Source organism: Bombina bombina, chromosome 3, assembly GCF_027579735.1.
Source record: "Bombina bombina isolate aBomBom1 chromosome 3, aBomBom1.pri, whole genome shotgun sequence".
NCBI lineage: Eukaryota > Metazoa > Chordata > Amphibia > Anura > Bombinatoridae > Bombina > Bombina bombina.
In genome coordinates this window covers 178322414-178345001 of record NC_069501.1, presented here as the reverse complement: position 1 = coordinate 178345001, position 22588 = coordinate 178322414, and the positions used below count along the sequence as shown (strand labels likewise).

Sequence of the window (22588 nt, the reverse complement as noted above, 5' to 3'; positions counted from 1 at the left end):
GATCTTAAAGGCCCAAGAGAAAGCCACTGCTCTAGTAGAATGAGCCGTAATTCTCTAAGGAAGCTTATGTCTCACTGTCTCATAAGCTAAGCGGATAACACTCCTTAACCAAAAGGACAAGGAAGTCGCAGAAAGCTTCTGCCCCTTACGCGTCCCATAATAGACAACAAACAAGGAAAGAGTTTGTCTAAAATCCTTAGTAGCCTGAAGATAGAACTTTAAAGCTCGAACCACGTCCAAATTATGAAGCAAACGTTCCTTCAAAGAAGAAGAATTAGGACACAAGGAAGGAGCCACAATCTCTTAATTGATGTTGCGGTCTGACACGACCTTAGGAAGAAACCCAAACTTAGTACGTAGGACAGCCTTATCAAAATGGAACACCAGATAAGGAGGCTCACATTGCAAGGCGGCAATCTTAGATACTCTGCGCGCAGAAGCAATAGCCAGTAGAAAAAAAAACTTCCAGGATAACAACTTAATGTCAATTTCATGCATAGGCTCAAAAAGAGCCCACTGCAAAACTTTAAGAACAAGATTCAGACTCCAAGGAGGAGCCTTAGATCTGAACACGGGTCTGATCCTAATCAGAGCCTGAACAAAAGACTGTACAGCTGGAAGTTCCGAGAGCCTCTTGTGCAGTAAAACAGACAGGGCCAAAATCTGTCCCCTTAGGGAACTGGCAGAAAGACCTTTCTCCAGTCCATCATGGAGAAACTATAGTATCCTGGCAACCTTAACCTTATGCCAGGGAAATCCACGCTCTTCACACCAGAATAAATAGGTTCTCCACACCTTATGATAGATGCGATGAGTAACCAGCCTACGAGCTTGAATGAGAGTATCAATAACTCTATCAGAAAAACCTCTCTTGGCTAGGACTAAGCGTTCAATCTCCACGCAGTCAGCCTCAGAGAATCTAGATTTTGATGAACAAAAGGACCTTGTTCCAGCAGATCCCTGTGACAAGGTAATTTCCATGGAGGAAAAGATGACATCCCCACTAGATCTGCAAACCACATCCTTTGCGGCCACGAAGGAGCAATCAGTATCACTGACCCCCGCTCCTGCTTGATGCGGGCCACTACACGAGGAAGGAGTGGTAACGGCAGGAAAAGGTAGATTAGACTGAACCTCCAAGGCACCGCTAATGCATCTATTAGCTCCGCCTACCCCAAACAGCTCCCCATCCTGATAGACTTGTGTCCGTAGTCACAATCTCCCAGGATGGTCTTAGAAAGGATGATCTGGACAGAGCCACCAAGATAGTGATTCTCTCGACCGGTTGTCCAGAGAAAATTGTTGAGACAGATCCGAATGATCACCGTTCCACCGCCTCAGCATGCACAGTTGTAACGGTCTGAGACGGAACCTGGCAATGGGAATTATGTCCATGCTGGACACCATGAGACCAATTACCTCCATACACTGAGCCACGGATGGCCTTAAGGAGGTCCGGAGGGCAAGACATGCCGCAGCTATCTTGCAATGTCTCTGGTCTGTTAGAAATATCCTCATGGATATGGAGTCTATTATAGTACCCAGGAATTCTACCCTGGTGCTTGGAATCAGAGAACTCTTTTCTAAGTTTATCTTCCATCCATGGGATCAAAGAAGAATGGTCCTCCGCCAGGCGAAAAGATGGTGCTTGTACCAGAATATCATCCAAGTAGGGAGCTACTGCTATACCCCGGGTTCTGGCAACGACCAGAAGAGCCCCTAAAACCTTCATAAAAATTCTTGCAGCAGTAGCTAGACCAAATGGAAGTGCAATAAAATGGAAGTGCTGGTCCAGGAATGCAAACCTTATGAACTGGAAGTGATCCTTGTGGATTGGAACGAGAATGTAAGCATCCTTCAGATCTATAGTGGTTATGAACTCTCCTTCCTGAACTAGAGGAAGGAGGGACCTTATTGTCTCCATCTTGAATGAGGGGACATTTAGAAACTTGTTTAAGCACTTGAGGTTTAGAATCGGGCGAAAAGTTCCCTCCTTTTTTAGGACCACAAACAGGATTGAATAGTATCCCAAACCTCTTTCTACGATAGGAACCGGGACAATGACCCCTAGGGAGGACAGATCCCGTACGCACCCCAGAAAGGCTTCTCTCGTTTCTGGATTTGAAGACAGGCTTGAAAGGAGAAATCTGCCCTTGGGTGGTTGAGATTTGAAACCTATCTTGTATCCCTGAGCTATGACCTCCAGGACCCATGGATCCTGCATGTCCCTGAACCAAGCATCGGGAAACAGTGACAGTCTGCCCCCTACACGATCCAGTGCTGGATTGGGGCCACCCCTTCATGCCGACTTGGCCTCGGCGGGTTACTTGCTCTGCTTGGATTTATTTCAGGATTGAGCCAACTTCCAAGTACTCTTGGCTTGCTCTGGCTTAGAGGAGGACTGTTGTCATTGGGATTTCTCAGAACGAAAGGAATGAAAATTAGAGTCTTGTCCCTAAGACTTGTTCTTTTTATCCTGCGGTAGGAAGGCACCCTTGCCCCCTGTAACCAAGAAGATAAATATTTTTCTTAAAAGAAATGGAAAGGAGTCTAGACTTAGAAGTCATATCCACAGTCATATCCGCAGACCAGGTTTCAGCCAGAACGCCCGACGGGTCTGCACTGAAAAATCAGAAACACTTGCATTTAGGCGAATGATCTGTATGTTTGCATCACAGATAAAAAAAATTGTAATTCTCAAGGCCTTAATTCTTTCTTAGATGACGTCGAGAGGACCCTCCACCTCAATCAATTCCGATAAGGAGTCGCAGCAGTAGGCCGCAGCTCCAGCAACCGAGGCAACAGCCGCTGCCGGTTGAAATAAGTATCCCGTATGCTGAAACGTTTTTCTGAGAAAAGTTTCCATCTTCTTATCCATCGGCTCTCTGAATGACGAGCTATCCTCAAGTGGGATAGTAGTATGCTTGGCCAGTGTGGAGATAGCACCATTCACCTTAGGGACAGAACCCCACAACTCCAATTGAGTGTCTGGGAATAATTTTTTAAAGGAAGACGAAGGGGAAAAGGAAGTTCCAATTCTATCCCACTCGGTCTTAATAATGTTTGCCATTTTTACAGGTACAGGAAAAGTTGACGGCACTACCCTGTCCTCGTAAACTCTGTCTAATTTAGGGATCAAAGGTTCATCAGGCAGCTTGGCCTCTGGAACCTCTAATGTAGACAGAACCTCATTTAGAAGAAAACATAAGTGTTCAATCTTAAATCTAAAGGTTGGTTCCTCCGCAGTAGAAGGTCTAGAGGTAGCAGACTCCGATCCAGAAAGTTCACCCTCTGAAGACACAGAGTGTGACCCATCCTTGTATAATCGAAAAACAGATATATCCAATAAATCACTTAATGACCCATGAACAGGAGAGCTATGTTTAACCTTTCGCTTGAGCTTGGCAGGGCGAGGTAAAGCACTAAGGGCCTCAGACACCGCCATCTTTAACTGCACAGTAAAGTCTGATGATAAAAGGCTTCCTCCAGGTGGAGGATCAGGCGTGCTATGGGAAGCTGCATGTGATGAGGGAGATGACTGATGGATATGCACCTCACGGGACGGTGAGTCCTCAGAGGTGGACGGCTCAGTGGTACTAAAGGGGTTAACCTTCTTAGACCTAATAACTTTGTTGAGGCATGTGGGTCATAGTTGAGAGGGCGGGCATACAAGGCCTCCTCACAATATAAACAGGTATTACTTTTGGAATAGAGGGAGTACCCTCAAGAATATCAGAATCCTCCATAACTTAAGCTAATGACAGTAGGACACAGAATAAAACGATCTTTTTATTTCTCACAAAAATGGCACCTTTATACTCCCAATGGCTGGGACACTCACCACCTCCTAGACCCAGACAAAACAGAGAGAAAATGTCTTCTCCGACAACTAGCTCAGTCAGAAAAGAGGAAATGAAAGTATGACCACTCCCAGTCATGTGGTGCGCATGGAAGAACCGCCCCTGCTATGAGAAAAAGCGTGCCAAGCTACAAACTGCATAGCGTTCAAAGTGAAAGTAAAAATATGTGTGTTCCAGCCAAATAACAAACAGTCTATGAGCCTAATGAAATCTCACACATAAAGCAGCATGCAATCAAAACATCACATTTGATTAATCCCCACTTTTCAATAATCTCCCTCAAGAGATATTAACCCATGATTCTATTAAGATAAAAGGAGTCACACTGTGACCCTGTCTTCTTGCGTTTTCAACATATGTAAAAATTGAAACGATCTTACCAGAATCCATGCTGTGGAACAGAAAAACAGCCTCTCAAGTGTGACAGTCTTGTAGCATCGCTCCTGACATGGACTTAAGTGAACAAAACGAGCAGGCAGTGAAACTTGTCAACACTGATTGCTTAAGGAGCTGTTAGCAGGCAGTCTGGATGGGTTCGCAGAAAGACTCTCCCTGCATTTCCAGACTCTAAATTTCGTCAATGCTCTCACTGAGAGGCTGACAAAACTACTTAAAACTCCAGTCCCATATCGAAGGGCAGATACCCCTCATAAGGAACTACTCTGTAATTTTCTGACACTTCTCTGCCATCCTCCTGTGACGAAAGGTAAAGAATGATAGGGAGATGGGGGAAGTGGGAGAGGTATTTAAGCCTTTGGCTGGGGTGTCTTTGCCTCCTCCTGGTGGCCAGGTTCAATATTTCCCAACAGTAAGGAATGAAGCCATGGACTCTCCGTATATTAAGAAGGAAAGATGTTTAAAATTAAATGCCTACCTACCTAAATCATGAAAGAAAAATGTGCGGTTTCATATACCTGTAAATACATAGATATATGCAAGCAATAGTGCAATTATAACATTTTCTAACATACAAGAGCATTTTTCTTTTGCATTTTTATGTCCCTTTAAATAATTATTTGTCAAGTAATCATAATATCTTACTACTAAAAGAAAGAATACATCTGTATTTTTTTAAATTTAGTAATAGACCATTAGTATGCAGAATAGATTTAGACCTCAAAACTACATTGCGAGTTAAAACCTCCAGGAAAGTGTGATCAGTTTGATTTTTCTTACAATTCAACAATTAACACAGTGTATAAATTAGCATGTTGAACAATGAAATAGCAGAAATAACATGTATAATTATAGAGATTTATTATGTGCCAGCAGATCTGAGTACTCTGCCAGATTAAATTATTTTACTATAACCCTTTATTTACTCAAGCACTAACTTTTGTAATTTACATGTTCTAAACTATATTTCTATCTCATATGTATTCATTTTAATTTCTAATACCATGTTTTATTTTCTTACTTATCGGTCCATCTTTCTGCAACTTTTTTTTCCCATCACTAAAATCAGGATTTTATTTTTTTATTGATGATATAACAACATTACAATGTAAAAGTATCCTTTATACAGTACAATTAAAATTGTAAAAAATGTGAGTACATATAGTCTAGTTATTGTTGATACTTTCAATATGGCCATTTCATGTGACCTCTCACATTTAATTCAGAATTTAGAGATACAATGCCCACATGTCATAGGCATGGCATGGGAGAGAGTAAGTAAATCAGATAATCAGAAAATCACTGATTTAATTTATAGGGCATTGAACTGATGTTTCTTTTAATACACCAAGGGGTCTGTTATAATCATCATTACCCCAATCACATTTGTCTGTAAGATGTAACATTAAAAATATCTTAAACAAAAATGTATCCTTTTGGCTTGTTTTGGACCATGGCAATTACTTCACAAAAAAAGCTTTACCCTAACATGTGTAATCACTGCTGTACTCAAAAGTACCTTTTCATTTTCCCAATAAAGAGAAGTATTCCCAAAAGCTTACAAGAGCTGTCTACTAAATCACTGTATAGCCCACTCCAAGACATGGCTGTAGATAGTTCAGCAAGCTATTTATATACCTGAGGACATACACCAAGTCCTAAAACGTATCACTCAAGCTCAATAGTTGGAAGGGTGGAAGTTAAAGTACAGATCAGAAAATATAACAGATCTGACAAAAAGCAATTAGCCACATAAATACAAAGCACATAGACTAGTAAGAAGATGCTGTCCTGGAGTTACCATTACCCAAGTAATAGGTTGTGCAGCTATACCCCTTACTCTTGCGCATCCTATTGCACGAGAGAAGGACTTGTCAACCATCCCAGTCGGTTCTGTCTGGGATGATTTAACTCTGCCACCCTTGAGGTGCTGTAGAGGCTAGGTGGAAGAGGTCTTAATGGGACATTAAAGGGACACTCAATCAAAATTAAACTTTCATTATTCAAATAGAGCATGCCATTTTAAACAACTTTCAAATTTAATTCCATTTAAAAAATGTGCACAGTCTTTTCATATTTAAAAATTTAGAGTCAACATCTCCTACTGAGCATGTGCAATAATAAGTGTGTATGCATTTGTGAATAGCTGATCGCTATTAAATGGTACGTGTATGCATTTGTGATTAGCTGATGGCTGTCACATGGTACAAGGGGAGTGGAAAGAGAAATAAGTTTTAAAATTGTCTGAAACTAAATATACTACTCATTTGAAGTTCAGACTAAGTGCTATTGCATTGTCTTGTTCACTTGCATTTGTTGATTATGCCAATCTTCATTGTTGACTGGTCCTTTAAACACTAAATAAATGCTAGATAGAATGATGCATTCAAAGAAAAGATTAGTCTGAGAATAACACGTAGATATATTTTTTTTAAGTTTAATTAGCTGTTTAAATAGTAATAAAATAAGTATAAAGTTTTAGTGTCTAAAAAAAAAACAATGGGAGTTGCCATGTTGTAACTTAGGTTACCTTCTCCGCTTTGACCAATGAGGGAGAGTTATAAATAGGTCACTAAAGTGTGCAGCCAATGGCTGCATGGAATATAACAGTGTTCTGCAGTTCCATTTCTAACAGAAACTGAAAAGCCATAATTTCAGAATGGAATTACAAAAAAGGGGACAAAATAAATAGTATATTGCACAGTTTTTTTTTATATATATATATATATATATATATATATATGATTAATCATTTTATATTACATTCTCAAAGTGTTTAATGTCCCTTTAAGATCACTATTACTTAACTAGTGTTTTAGGACCGCTGACCTGAGCCTGCAACACTAAAGCTGCATCTACACCTTCATATATAAGGCCCAAAGAGTAAAATTGAAAAAGTTCACCAAAAATATTTGTATGCCACCAATTAGCAAGTGCTACCAAGGTGCTGACCCAAAAATGGGCCGGCTCCTATGCTTACATTCCTGCTTTTTCAAATAAAGATAGCAAGGGAAAGAAGAAAAATGTATAATAGGAGTATATATTAGAAAGTTGCTTAAAATTGCTGCTCTATCTGAATCATGAAAGAAAAGCGTGTGTTATAGTAGTGTTTGTATTTTGTGTGTTTAAGAAATTGTATTATGTGTGTGTTGTAGTTTTTATATATGTGTGTGTGTGTTGTAGTTTTTATATATATATATGTGTGTGTGTGTTGTAGTTTTTATATATATATGTGTGTGTGTTGTAGTTTTTATATATATGTGTGCGTGTTGTAGTTTTTATATATATATGTGTGTGCGTGTTGTAGTTTTTATATATATGTGTGTGTGTTGTAGTTTTTATATATATGTGTGTGTGTGTTGTAGTTTTTATATATATGTGTGTGTGTTGTAGTTTTTATATATGTGTGTGTGTGTGTGTTGTAGTTTTTATATATATGTGTGTGTGTGTGTGTGTTGTAGTTTTTATATATGTGTGTGTGTTGTAGTTTTTATATATATGTGTGTGTGTGTGTGTGTTGTAGTTTATATATATATGTGTGTGTGTTGTAGTTTTTATATATATGTGTGTGTGTTGTAGTTTTTATATATATGTGTGTGTGTGTGTGTTGTAGTTTTTATATATATGTGTGTGTGTTGTAGTTTTTATATATATGTGTGTGTGTGTTGTAGTTTTTATATATATGTGTGTGTGTGTTGTAGTTTTTATATATGTGTGTGTGTGTTGTAGTTTTTATATATATGTGTGTGTGTTGTAGTTTTTATATATGTGTGTGTGTTTTTTGTAGTTTTTATATATGTGTGTGTGTTGTAGTATTTGAATGTCTATGTGTGTGTTATAGTAGTCCTTGTATTTTGTTTGTTGTAGGAATTGTATTATGTGTGTGTGTGTTGTAGGGTTTATATGTGTTTGTTGTAGTATTTGTATGTCTCTGTGTGTGCTTTAGCAGTCTTTGTATTTTGTGTGTTTTGTAGGGATTGCATTATGTGTGTGTTATAGTGGTGTTTGTATATCTGTGTATGCATACCTCCCAACATTTCAAAATTCAAAAGAGGGACCCCCCCACCCCCGCGGTGCTTAAAAAAATCATAAGACCAAAGTAATATAAATACAATTTTAAATAAAGTCATATCTTTTAATACTCTTAGGCACCAAATCAAACACAAGCTCAAACCACTGGTATAGCTATGTGAGCTCTGTATTTAATTAACCTTTGCAGAGACAGTGCTAAATATTTTTATTTTAATTGGACATTTAATAATAGATTCTTTAAAACTGCTCTCTGCTTTCCTCATTAATATTCTAGATTCTGGCCTTTAAAGTTAGCAAAAAATGCATAGTAACACACTACATAGCATACACTTACACATGCAGATACACACACACTACATTGCATACACTTACATATGCAGATACACACACACACTACATAGCATACACTTACACATGCAGATACACACACACTACATTGCATACACTTATACATGATGCACATACACACACACTACATTGCATACACTTACACATGCAGATACACACACACTACATTGCATACACTTATACATGCAGATACACACACACTACATAGCATACACTTATACATGCAGATACACACACACTACATAGCATACACTTATACATGCAGATACACACACACTACATAGCATACACTTATACATGCAGATACACACACACTACATTGCATACACTTATACATGCAGATACACACACACTACATAGCATACACTTATACATGCAGATACACACACACTACATAGCATACACTTATACATACAGATACACACACACACACACACACTACATAGCATACACTTATACATGCAGATACGCACACACTACATAGCATACACTTACACATACAGATACACACACACACACACTACATAGCTTATACTTATACATGCAGATATATACACACACACTACATAGTATACTCTTACACATGCAGATACACACACACACTACATAGTACACACTTATACATGCAGATATACACACTTCATAGCTTACATTTATACATGCAGACACACACACTACATAGCATACACTTATACATCCAGATACACACACACACTTATACATACAGATACACACACACACTTATACATACAGATACACACACTACACAGCTTACACTTATACATGCAGATACACACACATACACACTAATAGATACAGATAGACACACACTACATCATATATGGGTATCTGTAACTCATTGTATGGGGTCCTAGGGTTGGCAAGCACATTAGCTGGCAGTCTGAGGCTGCCACTGTTCGTTACCCTGGTGTTAGCACTGCCATCGAATGAAACTGAAGGCATGCTAGTATTATCACCAGGGGTAGACGTCATCACTACCAGGGGTTAGAGGTCATCATTACCTGAGGTCAGAGGGTATACAGCCTTCCTACTCCAGCTTAACCCACACACCATTACTTTTCCACAAGGAATCTATAACCCTGTGAGAGAAAAGCCAGCTACGTCTGAGTATGTGCCCAATAGAATAAAAAAAAATAAAAAAAAAAATAATATTTTTTTTTTTTTTTAATGCATGGGGCAATGCGGGACAGATGGCTAGCAACCCGGGACAGCGGGACAGACCCCTAAAATCGGGACTGTCCCGTGAAAATCGGGATAGTTGGGGGGTATGGTGTATGTGTGTTGTGTTGTGTTTGTGTGTGTTTACAAATCTGAGCTAATTTTGTTCTATTTGTATATTAAAGTGATGGTAAACTGAAAGCAATGTCTACTTCTCATACAATCCTAAAATAAAAATAAACATGAGTTTAAGTCATGAAAATTTTTAATTTTCACTATTAATACCTTTTCAATTTAAAAGCCACTCTTTATTGCAATCCGCTGACAGCCCCGAGACAAATAAAGTTTTTTTTCTGGCAATAATTGCGTAGTCCAATTAAATCCATGGCGTTTTGGCATTTTTGCATCGGGTAGAAACAAAAATTAATTTAATTTGCGCATGCATTAGTGACGTCATGCAGCTTCTGATCGTTCCTTACTCGCATGCGTAGTTTAACTTTGAAGAAATATGCCCACAGTTAATTGGAATATACTGTAGATATTTGGATGAAACTTAGTGTAAGTATATTCTGACAGCGCTAATATACTTACACTTTTTTTTATGACGATAATTGCGTGGTCTAAGTAAATCCATGGCGTTTTGGCATTTTCGCATCGGGTAGAATTTTTTTTAAATTTCATTTGATGTCATGCAGCTTCTGATCGTTCCTTACTCGCATGCGTAGTTTAACTTTGAAGAAATCTGCCCACAGTTAATTGGAATAGATATGTGGATGAAACATATGATGACAGCGCTAATATACTTACACTAAATTTCATCCAAATATTTACTACACTGAATATCTTTATTCCAATGAACTGTGGGCAGATTTCTTCAAAGTTAAACTACGCATGCGAGTAAGGAACGATCAGAAGCTGCATGACGTCACTAACGCATGGGTAAATAAAATAAAAAAAAATTCTACCCGATGGGAAAATGCCAAAACGCCATGGATTTAATTGGACCACACAATTATCGTCATAAAAAAAATTATGTTTGTCTCGTGCTGTCAGCGGATCACAATAAATAGTAGCTGTTGCGTTGAAAATAAAGGTATTAAACTTGAAAATTAAAAATTTTCATGACTTAAAGGGACAGTCAACACCAGAATTTTTGTTGTTTAAAAAGATAGATAATCCCTTTATTACCCATTCACTAGTTTTGCATAACCAACACTGTTATATTAATATGCTTTTAACTGCTGTGACTATCTTGTATCTAAGCATCTTCTGACCACCCCTAATCACATGACTTTTAGTTATTATCTATTGACTTGCATTTTAGCCAATTAGTTTAGTGTCTGCCACAATCCACGGATGTGCTCACAATGTTATCTATTGGGTTTACCTGAACTAGCTCTCCCCTGCTGTGAAAAGCAAATACAAAGCATGTGATTAGAGGCGGTCTTCAAGGGCTTAGAAATTATCATATGAGCCTTCCTAGGTCTAGCTTTCAACTAAGAATACCAAGAGAACAAAGCAAAATTGTTGATAAAAGTAAATTGGAAAGTTGTTTACAATTGCATGCCCTATTTGAAAAATAAAAGGTTTTTTTAGACTTAACTGTCCCTTTAAACTCATGTTTATTTTTATTTTAGGATCGTATGAAAAGTAGACATTGCTTTCAGGTTACCATCACTTCAAGCAATGTCTTACAGAATTCATTCACTAAAGTGAAAGCAAAGCCAAGTATTGAGCTCCAAAGTTTTATTTAGGCAAAGCTATTTTTAACCAGTGGATATATCTAGTTTGGCTTTGTTATCATTTAATGATTTCCTTGGCTATTGTCCCATTTAAATATTCTTATTTCATGGACAATCTTGTGTTTGTTTTGATTATTACAATTCTTGTTATGGTCTTAGAAAAACACTTGGAAAAAAAAAGATTTATGGCCACAAATGAGAACTTCTGGTAAAAATAATACTTCTGGGTTTATAAAGAACAATATTTTTCTTAATTTAAGTACATCAATAAACCATGGGATTAAGCATAGTTACTGTATTTATATAGAGCAGACTACAGAAAATTTCAATATTAAACTCATGTTTCTTTAAAAAACGCACTGCAATATATTTTAGACTTATCAACACTACATTTATGATTTAAATGAACCCTTATATTTAGTATTATTTGTTTCCTATCCTTTTCTAGTTTATCAGTTTATATATGATACATTTCAACAATTAGAAATAAATACAAAGCTAATACTATAAAAAATATATTAAAAATAAATACACTACATACATGGCTCAAATGTGCTTGTTTTTAAAAGTTATGTAGAGTAACATACTGATATGAATATAGTCTCCGTAGAGTCACTAAACAGTCAAATACGTTTTGTAAGCTACTTTATTCATTATTATAAAGTGGTTATTCACAAAGATTTGGACCAATGAATCTCCCTTTATGTTGAATCAGTTCTGTATGATTCAGCAATTAAAGGGATATTAAACAGTACGTAAAAAGCTAGATATAATGATGTATGCAAAGCAAAGATTAGCCCAAGAATAGTATTTTTAAATTTAGATTAGTTGTTTAAATATTGAAGATATAAGTGTAAAGGTTTAGTTTTTATAAAGCAATGGGTTCCACCATGTTTGAAGCTAAGTTCCACTTTTATCTATTTTTTTCTGCTGAGAACAATTAGAGACATATACAAAACAGGCAATAAACGAGCATGCAAACAAGGCTGCGTGATACATAGAATTGTTAAAGATACTAGCTCTTATTTATTGCATGTTTATTATTTGTCCCTAATTGTCCACAGCAGAAAAAATAGATAACCGGAACAACGTTTAAATATGGCAGAATCCATTACATTATTGAAACTGGAACTGACAAAGCCAACAATTTTCAGGTTTAAATTACAGAAAAGAGGGGCAAAAACTAATTAATAAAAGTATATTGCAAAGTGGGTTTTTTCAATGCATTATTTAAAGGGACAGTATACACCAATTTTCATATAACTGCATGTAATATACACTACTATAAAGAATAATATGCACAAATACTGATATAAAAATAAAGTATAAAACCGTTTAAAAACTTATTTAGAAGCTTCCAGTTTAGCTCTGTTTAAAAGGTTACTGGAACACCCACTGAAAGTTGGAAATAGCAGACACTCCCCCCTCCCCCTTTCTCTGCGTGCATATCAAAAGAGCTTTTTCACAAACAGGAGCAAGCTGGAGTAGGTATACGTCGGTATTCTCCTAAAACTTTGGGGCTTGGTTAGGAGTCTGAAAATCAGAGCAATGCTATTTAAAAATAAGCAAAACAATCCATTTAAAAAAACAGACAAAAAACTGTATTGCTATATAAATGTATCATCTACAAAACATTTATGCAAAGAAATTTCTAGTGTATAATGTCCCTTTAATATTTCATATAGCAATCTCAAAGGGTTTAAAGCTAATGTTGAATATATAAATTACATGTTGTATAAGGGTACACATTCATTTTCCTCCACTGCATCTGCCATTATACATTTTTTTATTAATTTCCAATTCTGAGTTTAGTTTTGGAAGAAACAAACTAATATCCATATGATTTATACTGAATTAGCCATTTCACTTATTACTTATTCTGGACAAAACTAACTTCCACATTTTCAGCAATTTAATGTTACAAATATTATGAAGTTTGTACACAGATTTCAAAATGACACACTGACCTAGAATGTGCAGAGCTGTTTTGCTTTTTAAGAAAGAAAATAAGCTTAATTTAACCCCTCGACTGCCAATGAGTCATTTAACACACAGTGGGTCCAATGGTTTAGAAGCTGTGCGATTTAAAGGGACACTGAACCCAAATTTTTTCTTTCGTGATTCAGATTCTAATTTACTCCTATTATCAAATTTTCTTCATTCTCTTGGTATCTTTATTTGAAATGCAAGAATGTAAGTTTAGATGCCGGCCCATTTTTGGTGAACAACCTGGGTTGTCCTTGCTGATTGGTGGATAAATTCATCCACCAATAAAAAAAAGTGCTGTCCAGAGTTCTGATAAAAAAAAAACTTAGATGCCTTCTTTTTCAAATAAAGATAGCAAGAGAATGTAGAAAATTTGACAATAGGAGTAAATTAGAAAGTTGCTTAAAATTGCAAGCTCTATCTGAACTGTAAAAGAAAAAAAATGGGTCCAGTGTCCCTTTAAGCCATATGCAGCTTTGTTCCTATAAAACTCACTCAGTTTTCCAGAAAATTCATTTTACAAAACTAATCTGTGATCAGGTTTTTTTTTTTGTTTGTTTTTTTTTTCTTTTCACCACAACCCCCTGAGGTTTGTCTCTTGTAGTTAGTCACAGCTCAGTAGTGACCCTCACTGGCAACACTTTTCAACAAATGAGCCTTCTCCTACTAAAAATAACACCAACCTAATGTAAAAACCAGGTCAATGAGATACTTATTAATACCATTATAAAGCATTAATACTGCATCTTAACCCCTTAAGGACCAGCGACGTACCCTGTATGTCGCTGGCCTTTTTTTGGGACTTGATTGTTTTATAGCGCGGTCTTGCCACCAGAGTTGAGACTGCTTTATTCCACAAAGCCTGCTGGAGGGAGTGCATTAATAGCGTGTTCTTGCTAGACTTGTGCTATTATGTCCTGAAAAAACCCTTAACAACCAGTGACATACAGGGTACATTGTGGTCATTAAGGGGTTAAGTGACGACGACCTAATTTAGATAATACATGCCAGACGGATTTTATGGGAAAGCAAATTAAAAAAACACTTTCAGCTGTAATATATAAAGCTCTGTCTGCAAGTTAAACAGGACACAAATGTAAATGCCTTTTTACAAATAGTCACAAACAGCATTTATTGCTAGGAGTATTGCTTTTATATTTAAATAGCTACTTGTGTGTTGACATTTTATTTAGAATTAATTTGATTTGAAGCATAAATAGTTGACTATATTTTGACAGCACATACTAAGAGGCCCATAGTTTATGTTTTCTTCTTTGTATCTCCAAATCTTAGGAGGAATTAATCAATTGAAAATGCACTTTAAAAGGAATTTGCTGATTATTTAATTTTGCATTGTTTTATAGCTTTATCACAAGTGAATTCAAATGGTAGTTTCTTGGATTCAATTTTTACTTCTTGATTTGATCTAATGAAAAATGAGTGGCACTTATTGTAATGATTACTCCTCTGGGCAGCTGTTTCAATACGTTATTCTTATGATAATACATGTTCTGAAGAAATGCCTATTTATATTGGAAAATCTTTACCTTATATGTGCTTACAAACTAATAATTTGGTTGCTATTAAAGGGACATTCTAATTACTGTGTTCATTTGTTAGAGCATGTCATTTTTCTATCACAAACAATCAGTTTAACCCTTCACAAAAAGGGTTAAACATATGGGTAAAGTTCCATTCGGGAGGCACATGCATTGGAGATGGTAAGTGGCATGGCTGCACCCCCAATCAGAAGAAGTTGCATGTAATAACCATCTGTTTTCTGCTCCCTATGGGACTTTACCTATGTGTTTAACCACAATGCAATGCCATTTTTTGTAGTAAAATGTATCTTTAAGCAAAGATTAAAATCTGGACTCTTTATAGCTACCCAAATAAAAATAAGTGGTTTGGTTTAGATTTTTTTTAGTAAGAGAAGAAAATGAAGAAATTTTAACAACTGTTTTGTACTGTCTATAAAAATCACACTTGCTTTATTTAGAGAGGCCAATTTTTTTACAATTTCAAATCTGTGGTTCACCTGGAAAAAAAAAGTCACATTTAGGCAAGCTATAGAGAAATATGTATTATATTATAGCAACCAGGAAAGACAAAAAAAACACCAATCATCAGCTGTAAAAGTTTGTTAACGTCTACATGGTAAAATATTGTTTTGCTAAGTTGAGGCCACTATTAGTATATAATGTTCACAAAGTAATATACTGACAGTATTACTGACATTTTCTTTAAAAGAAACACTAAGGATATCATAGCTCAACAAATATTAAGTTATAAAAAATATATAGTTAAAACTATGGAACAAGCTCCAATTGTAGACACCAATAAAATGAAAAAGAAAAATGTGAAACAGCAAAAAAAAAAATACAAAAAAAGTAATAGCCTTTACATATAAATTTACATATTTTACACAAAGTAATGAGTGAATAATTATATTAATATTTGTTAACTGTATAGATAACCAGTACTTTTTATTTCAAGAACCCTGTATTTTATGTGAGTGGAAATGTAAAAAAGATACATAATATTTTTATTTAACAGGGTACAAATCATCTAAATTTAAAAAAAAATTGTTTTTGGAGTCAAGCAGATCAGAAGGGTGATCTGCACATTTATATATATATATATATTTTTGTTTTATTATTTTTTTTGGAGTCAAGCAGATCAGAAGGGTGGTTCGCACATATATATAATATATATATATATATACATACACACACATATATAACATATATGTATATATATATATATATATATTATTTTTAAATGTATTAGAAAAGACACATTTCTTACTCATCCGCTGATATTTCTTATTGTTTTGGTACTAGTGACAAGTGGAAACTTTACGTTCTGTATATGTGTGTAAATGTATTTCTAACCCTATTTTACATCCCATATTTTACTTCGGCAATTACAGTAATGAAAATTTGTAAATGAATGCATACAAATATTTGAATATTTTTTGCAAAGATAAAAACACAACTGACATGACATCAAATATTTGTAAGCTTATTTAGAGAAAGGAACTGTGACAACTTCATACATCAACAAAATATACAAATTTTTCAAATATAACTAAACACTGAAATAATCATATTATTTATAAAAATAAATGTGCTAAACTTTTAATGACCCATATTCTCCTATTTTTGGCCTAGCAATTTTATCCACACATAAAAAAATCAAAAACAAAGCTAAAACAATTCTTAAAGCCTTATATTATAGATATGTCACCAAAGCCTTAATATATCTACATAGATATTTAATATTTTCTTACCAGGAGCACAAAATATACATTAGTGTGGCATGTACTGAATACAGTTTATAATGTGTATATTGTGAAATAATATTGGAAGGGCCTATAGGCTATTATTTAATGGTGATACTAAACAGTTTATACGTTTACTGAAAGCACTGATACTTCTATAGTTAGGATTTCTGTAACTACTCATATTTACAGAAACTAAATTAGGACTGCAATGGCTTTTAAAAATGATCGTCATTCACGTTTATCTTATTGATTGAATGGAATCTTACGCATACTATATATAGGGTATTAACGATAACATCATACCATAAAAGGAATTCTAGTGTCATATGTCTGAAACTGATATCTTATGCAAGCAACCAATTACTACGTTGTACAGAGACGATACCAGTAGATGTAATGTAATAATTACAGATACTGAATATATCTGACTTCCCCCTCATTATAAAATAAATTGATAAAACACTATAATCATTCTTAATAATTATGTTGAAAACAAATACATATAAAATATACATTTTGAAAAGCACCATTCCTTCAAATACCACTCCTCTGAACAATAATATAATATTCACTAAAAAATATCTGTATTTATTTCGTCATATTCCAGTTGTATTAAACTCTCTAGGTTTATTACCCTACAAACTGTTAGAGTAAGAAAATCTGAGGCCTGAAAATCCCTTTTACTACATTGCTCTCCCTCTCTATTTGGAAGGCAGTGGTAATAGCCATCTCAAAGTTGGTCCCAGGTTTATTTGTTGTCATCTACAATTATGAAATAGAAACTAACATTTGTAAATTACAAAACTCAGAAACTAAAAAAAAAAGAAGAAAATCTTGGCTCAACGGAGCCTATTATTAGTTATATATTTTTACTTATAAAAGTATTAGAGACTTAAATTGCAAACTGGAAGATCTCGCATTTTATAGGCAAGTGTGGCAGTTGTAAATGCGATACAGTTTTCTAATTCCAATTCCAATTACTTTCTTCTCAAAGCTTACTCACTATACAGAGTTCAAATAGTTATAAAAACAGATGTAACTATTAGTTTTGCATTTATGATTGTATACAGCTGAAACATAGGTTCTGTAGTGCACTTAGCATTGAATTTCCTTTAAACTCAACATTATTTTTCTATTTTTTGAATATATATATATATATATATACATATATGTAGATGTGTGCATATCACAGACATGTAACAGGTATATTATTTAAGGTTTCATAATCCACCAAACGTTCTGGTAAAACAAAATTAAGCTTAAACTATTGTTATTTTTTTTTTTTTTTAAATGAATAAATAGCCTATAAAAAAATGGTCATGCAGAAATGTTGCATTTTTTTGGCCTTTAAAGTCTAAATATTATTAAAACAATCTAGGTTGTCAGTAAAGACTTAAATAAATTTGCTGATAATCCTGTTAATGACATAGGTCAGAAGTTAACTGTTGAAGGTTATTAAGCAGCAAAATTAGGCTTTGCCCTTAAGCACTGAAGACAGGAACAAAAGAAATAAAAACAACTATTGCATTACAAATACATTTATTAATGCTGCATATGGAGTTATATGAGAGCTGATTAATAGCCTTATGTGTATTTTCAATGCTAATTTCTTTGGCTGGGTTAGTAGCTAAAAAAAAGTTTTCTTCTACCATCAATAATCTGTAGGTTTTTTGTTTTGTTTTTCACTGTATTCACCACAATGTTTCCATTAGCGTGCTGCTTAACAATGATATATTACTTATTCTGTTTTAACAATCACGCTTTAAACATTTCAAGCTAATCTCTATTTAAATTTAAAAACACTGTAGTTTTTTTCTGTCAGGGTAGAATGTTACAGTTAAGACGCCAAGCTGGTTGTGCAGGGCACAATTAAGGTATCTTACATATTCAGGTTTAAAAATTCCTTGCAAATTTAAACTTAACACATTTACACTTCCTGTTTTGACTTGGGAAAATAAAGCTGTATAAAATGCAAAATAAAGTACTTTAAATTATTGACACACTGTGTTGTAGTGACTTAAAAAGGAAATCTTTAAGTGATCTAAAATAAGAAACACAAACAGTACAACTTTCTGCAGCCTTTTTTGTATAGAAAAAAAATCCTCCAGCAACAAATACTGTATATAAAAGCAAATATGAAGCCATTGCAATATACAGCGATACATTCACTCTTATACTAATTATATTTTATTACAAAATCAACAAATATAATTAAATAAGACAATTTATTTCCTAATTAATTAACATTATGAGAGAAAAAAAAATCTAACAATACAAAAGGAAATGTCAGGTATTTTTAAGATTTGAAAACACTTAGGTCCATCTGTTCTGACAGCATTGGCAATTTATTAGGAGTTTGCTTTGTCCACAGCAATGTTAAAGTGTATCTTTCAATTCTAATTTACTTTCCAATGCAATATAAATGGAAAAGACATGATTACATTCTGTACACTAAGGTCAGCTGTGAAAGTATATAAGGGCACAAAGCACCAATATAACACTTTAGTCTCATAACATATTAAACATTTCAAAGTCCTAAATTACATTATTTGCAATGTATATTATGTTTATTTACAATGTATAGCACTGCAGTCACAGGAATTTTCAGATCTGTGTATTAACGCTATTCTGTGACTTTATTTTATGACGTTTTGCTTCTTTACAAAAATTATATTTATTGACACACACACACACACATATATATATATATATAGATATATATATATATATATATAGTTATCTATGTGTGTATATGTGTAGGTGTATATATATATATATATATATATATATATATATATATATAGTTATCTATGTGTGTATATGTGTGTATATATATATATATATATAGTTATCTATGTGTGTATATGTGTAGGTGTATATATATATATATATATATATAGTTATCTATGTGTGTATATGTGTAGGTGTGTATATATATATATATATATATATATATATGTACACACACATACAGATATATATATATATTCTGAAGCAGGGAAGCAAGTCCCCAAAATGTCACAAAATAAAGTTAATATAGGGATGTGACAATTCCAGTGAGTGAAGTGCTTTCATATACTTAAGCATTATGAACAAAGTAAATCACACAAGTTATGCAGCCTCTATAGTAAATTTAATATACTGACACGAGAAAGTAATACATTTTACTTTTAAATACTCAAGTCTAAGAACTCTTGAATTCAATGATATAATATAAATATCTTCATAGTTATTAAACATAGTGTAAATAAATACTGTATCATTTAGGTTCACATATGTAGTACCATAAATTATTTTTAGTTCAAAAATATTTACTGCTTTAACATTAGTCTGAAAACGAAGTATTAAAGCATATTTATTGTGCTATACATCTTCAGTACTTCAGCATTAATCAAGTTTTTTATTCCATCTTTGGTATATATTACTGTACACAGTAAGAATCAGCTTGAACCTGCAAACTTCCATTAACATTCCACAAAAAATGAATATAGAAATAGGACCATGCAGTGTTATAAGTTAAAGGTGAAAAGTCTGTTTAGAATTTCCTGCAGAATCCATGCCATCCAAACCATTAGTCACAATCGTTTAAGAAAAAGTACAGTGTATTTAACTAGTAAGGGCAACACTTGACATTTTGACTTTTATCACTAGCTAACAGAGCTACATATACAGAAGAGAACAATTCACAGACATAATAGCTTAACTTAATTACAAAGGATTCACTCCTTCTACAGAGCTGGCCTCATAAATTGCACTGATGCAATGATACATAACTGTTAATGTTTTTTTTATATATACAGATAAAGAAACTCATTATTCGGAAAACTATTACATTTATTTGTTTTGTGTCTATATGCTAATCTTAGCTATTTGTTGGAAGTTGGCGCTTTGAGGTTACACTTGAAAGAACCATACAGGGCCCTCTATATCAGTTTAAATGGGGCTGAGATTAATAACCAAATATGTTCATGTGTGCATGTATATTTGTATATAGGTAGGTTAATAGGTAGGTGGAAGAGGTTGAGAGAGAGGGACATAGATAAATAGATAGATAAATGATAGATTAATAGTTGATAGATCGATAGATGATAGATATCCCAAATAATGTATAGAATAGTGAGAATCTAAATTATATTATGTGTGCGCATGTGTGCTTGCATGTTGGTGAGCCACAAAATATGATTTATGTATGAACATACAAACATTTATGTATTCTACTCATACAGTATATATGTGTATGTAAATAAATACGTTTTTTTAAAGACTACTCACAAAACTATACATATGTATTACTTATATGTTTGTCTAAATCTATTTTGATAATATCACTGTTCCGATAAAAACAGTATACGCTTATCTTTTGCAATATAAAAATAGACACACATTTATTTATCATACTAGGGATATTTAAAAAAAAAAGAAACAAAAACTATTCTTTGTACTTTTCTCTGAAATATTTATGGGTGTCTACATATTTTTGTAAATGTGTTTCTAATTTAAAGTACAGCAGCATGGCATTTAAAGGAAGTTTAAATGAATGACATACTTATTAAATATAGTTTGGGATATGATCTTAAACATAAAAAATTGGGAGCAGATCTTTGTCTAAGACCTTTTGTGTAATGAATCCCTTCTCTGAACCTACTGTAACCTATAGTGGCACTAACAAGCTAGAAACGTCTTTATACAACCATTCCCCTGTAATGCACCCCTCAGTTCACCTCTAGACCAAATTCTGCCCCTTGTAGAATGCTGTAAAACACACACGATATCAATATATTTATGACAGGTTCCCTTGCTAGTTTTGACAAATCATCTGTAAGAATGTCTCACTTTTTATTTCAACTAAAACACACTCTTCTTGATACAGTCAAACCATCCAGTCTTCAAAACTTAAACATTAAAATGCATTGCAGTGAAGCAATTGTTTGCATTATTTAAAGGGTCTGTGATATTTTGGAGAGCCGTCCACAAATCTTTTTTTTTTTTTTTAAATTTTGTTCCTTAACTGTTCTTTAAATTGCTTGAGATTTGAGATGTAATGAAACTCTTATCACCGACATAAATTCTCAGAGTTTATTATGCTGGTTTTATCATGATCAAAAGTCAAGTTTTCTTAAAAAAGAAGTGGAAGGAAATTATTAATAATATTTTTGTCTAGTATTTTCTTACCTTCATTGGAAGGATAAGAGGTTATTTCCCCTGAGCAGCTGAGCAGGAGAGAGATGAGGATGGGGTAGAGCTGACAATCCATGCTTGTAATGCAGAAGGATGTGTAAGGAGCATATCTCCAGCAAGCAAGCCACTGATGTGACTGCAGCGCTGATTGCTGGACAAGTTACCATGCTCGCCTTGCAGGCTGATGTCAAGTTTGACACTGGAGATAGGGAGGAGTCTGCTGGAAGCTGCTGCTTCAGTTTACTGCTTCTCTGGGTCCTAAAGCACAGCCTCTAACAACTGGGGATAGTTGGGAAAATACTGCAAGGGATACAAGATGGGAAGTGATTTGATTAACCTGCTCAGTGTGGGCAATGAAAGAAAAACAGCTGCATTTACTTCAGCTGCAAAGTGACAGTGATACAGCATACATTTTAACCTTTTATTTGCTGAGTTATTTGGCATTTCTGAACTGAAGCTGTTTATCAAATGTTATCCCTTGTATGTTTAAGTTATACACATATAACTTTATTTATTGAGTGAATTTATTTTATTTATGAAAGTGAAACCTATAGTTTGCTATTCCACCAAAATGCTTTAAA

The 22588-nt window shown here is 34.3% G+C and overlaps 1 protein-coding gene across 1 annotated transcript in view; it reads right to left on the bottom strand.

The window, feature by feature from the left end:
* The window catches only part of EPHA3 (EPH receptor A3), a 519256-nt gene extending 497108 nt beyond the window's left edge, over positions 1-22148 (bottom strand). The window contains exon 1 of the mRNA XM_053706037.1: positions 22002-22148. Coding sequence (XP_053562012.1) covers positions 22002-22083 — 82 coding nt within the window. The 5' untranslated portion in view covers positions 22084-22148. The remainder of the gene's footprint in view (positions 1-22001) is intronic.
* Between the last annotated feature and the right edge of the window lie 440 nt (positions 22149-22588).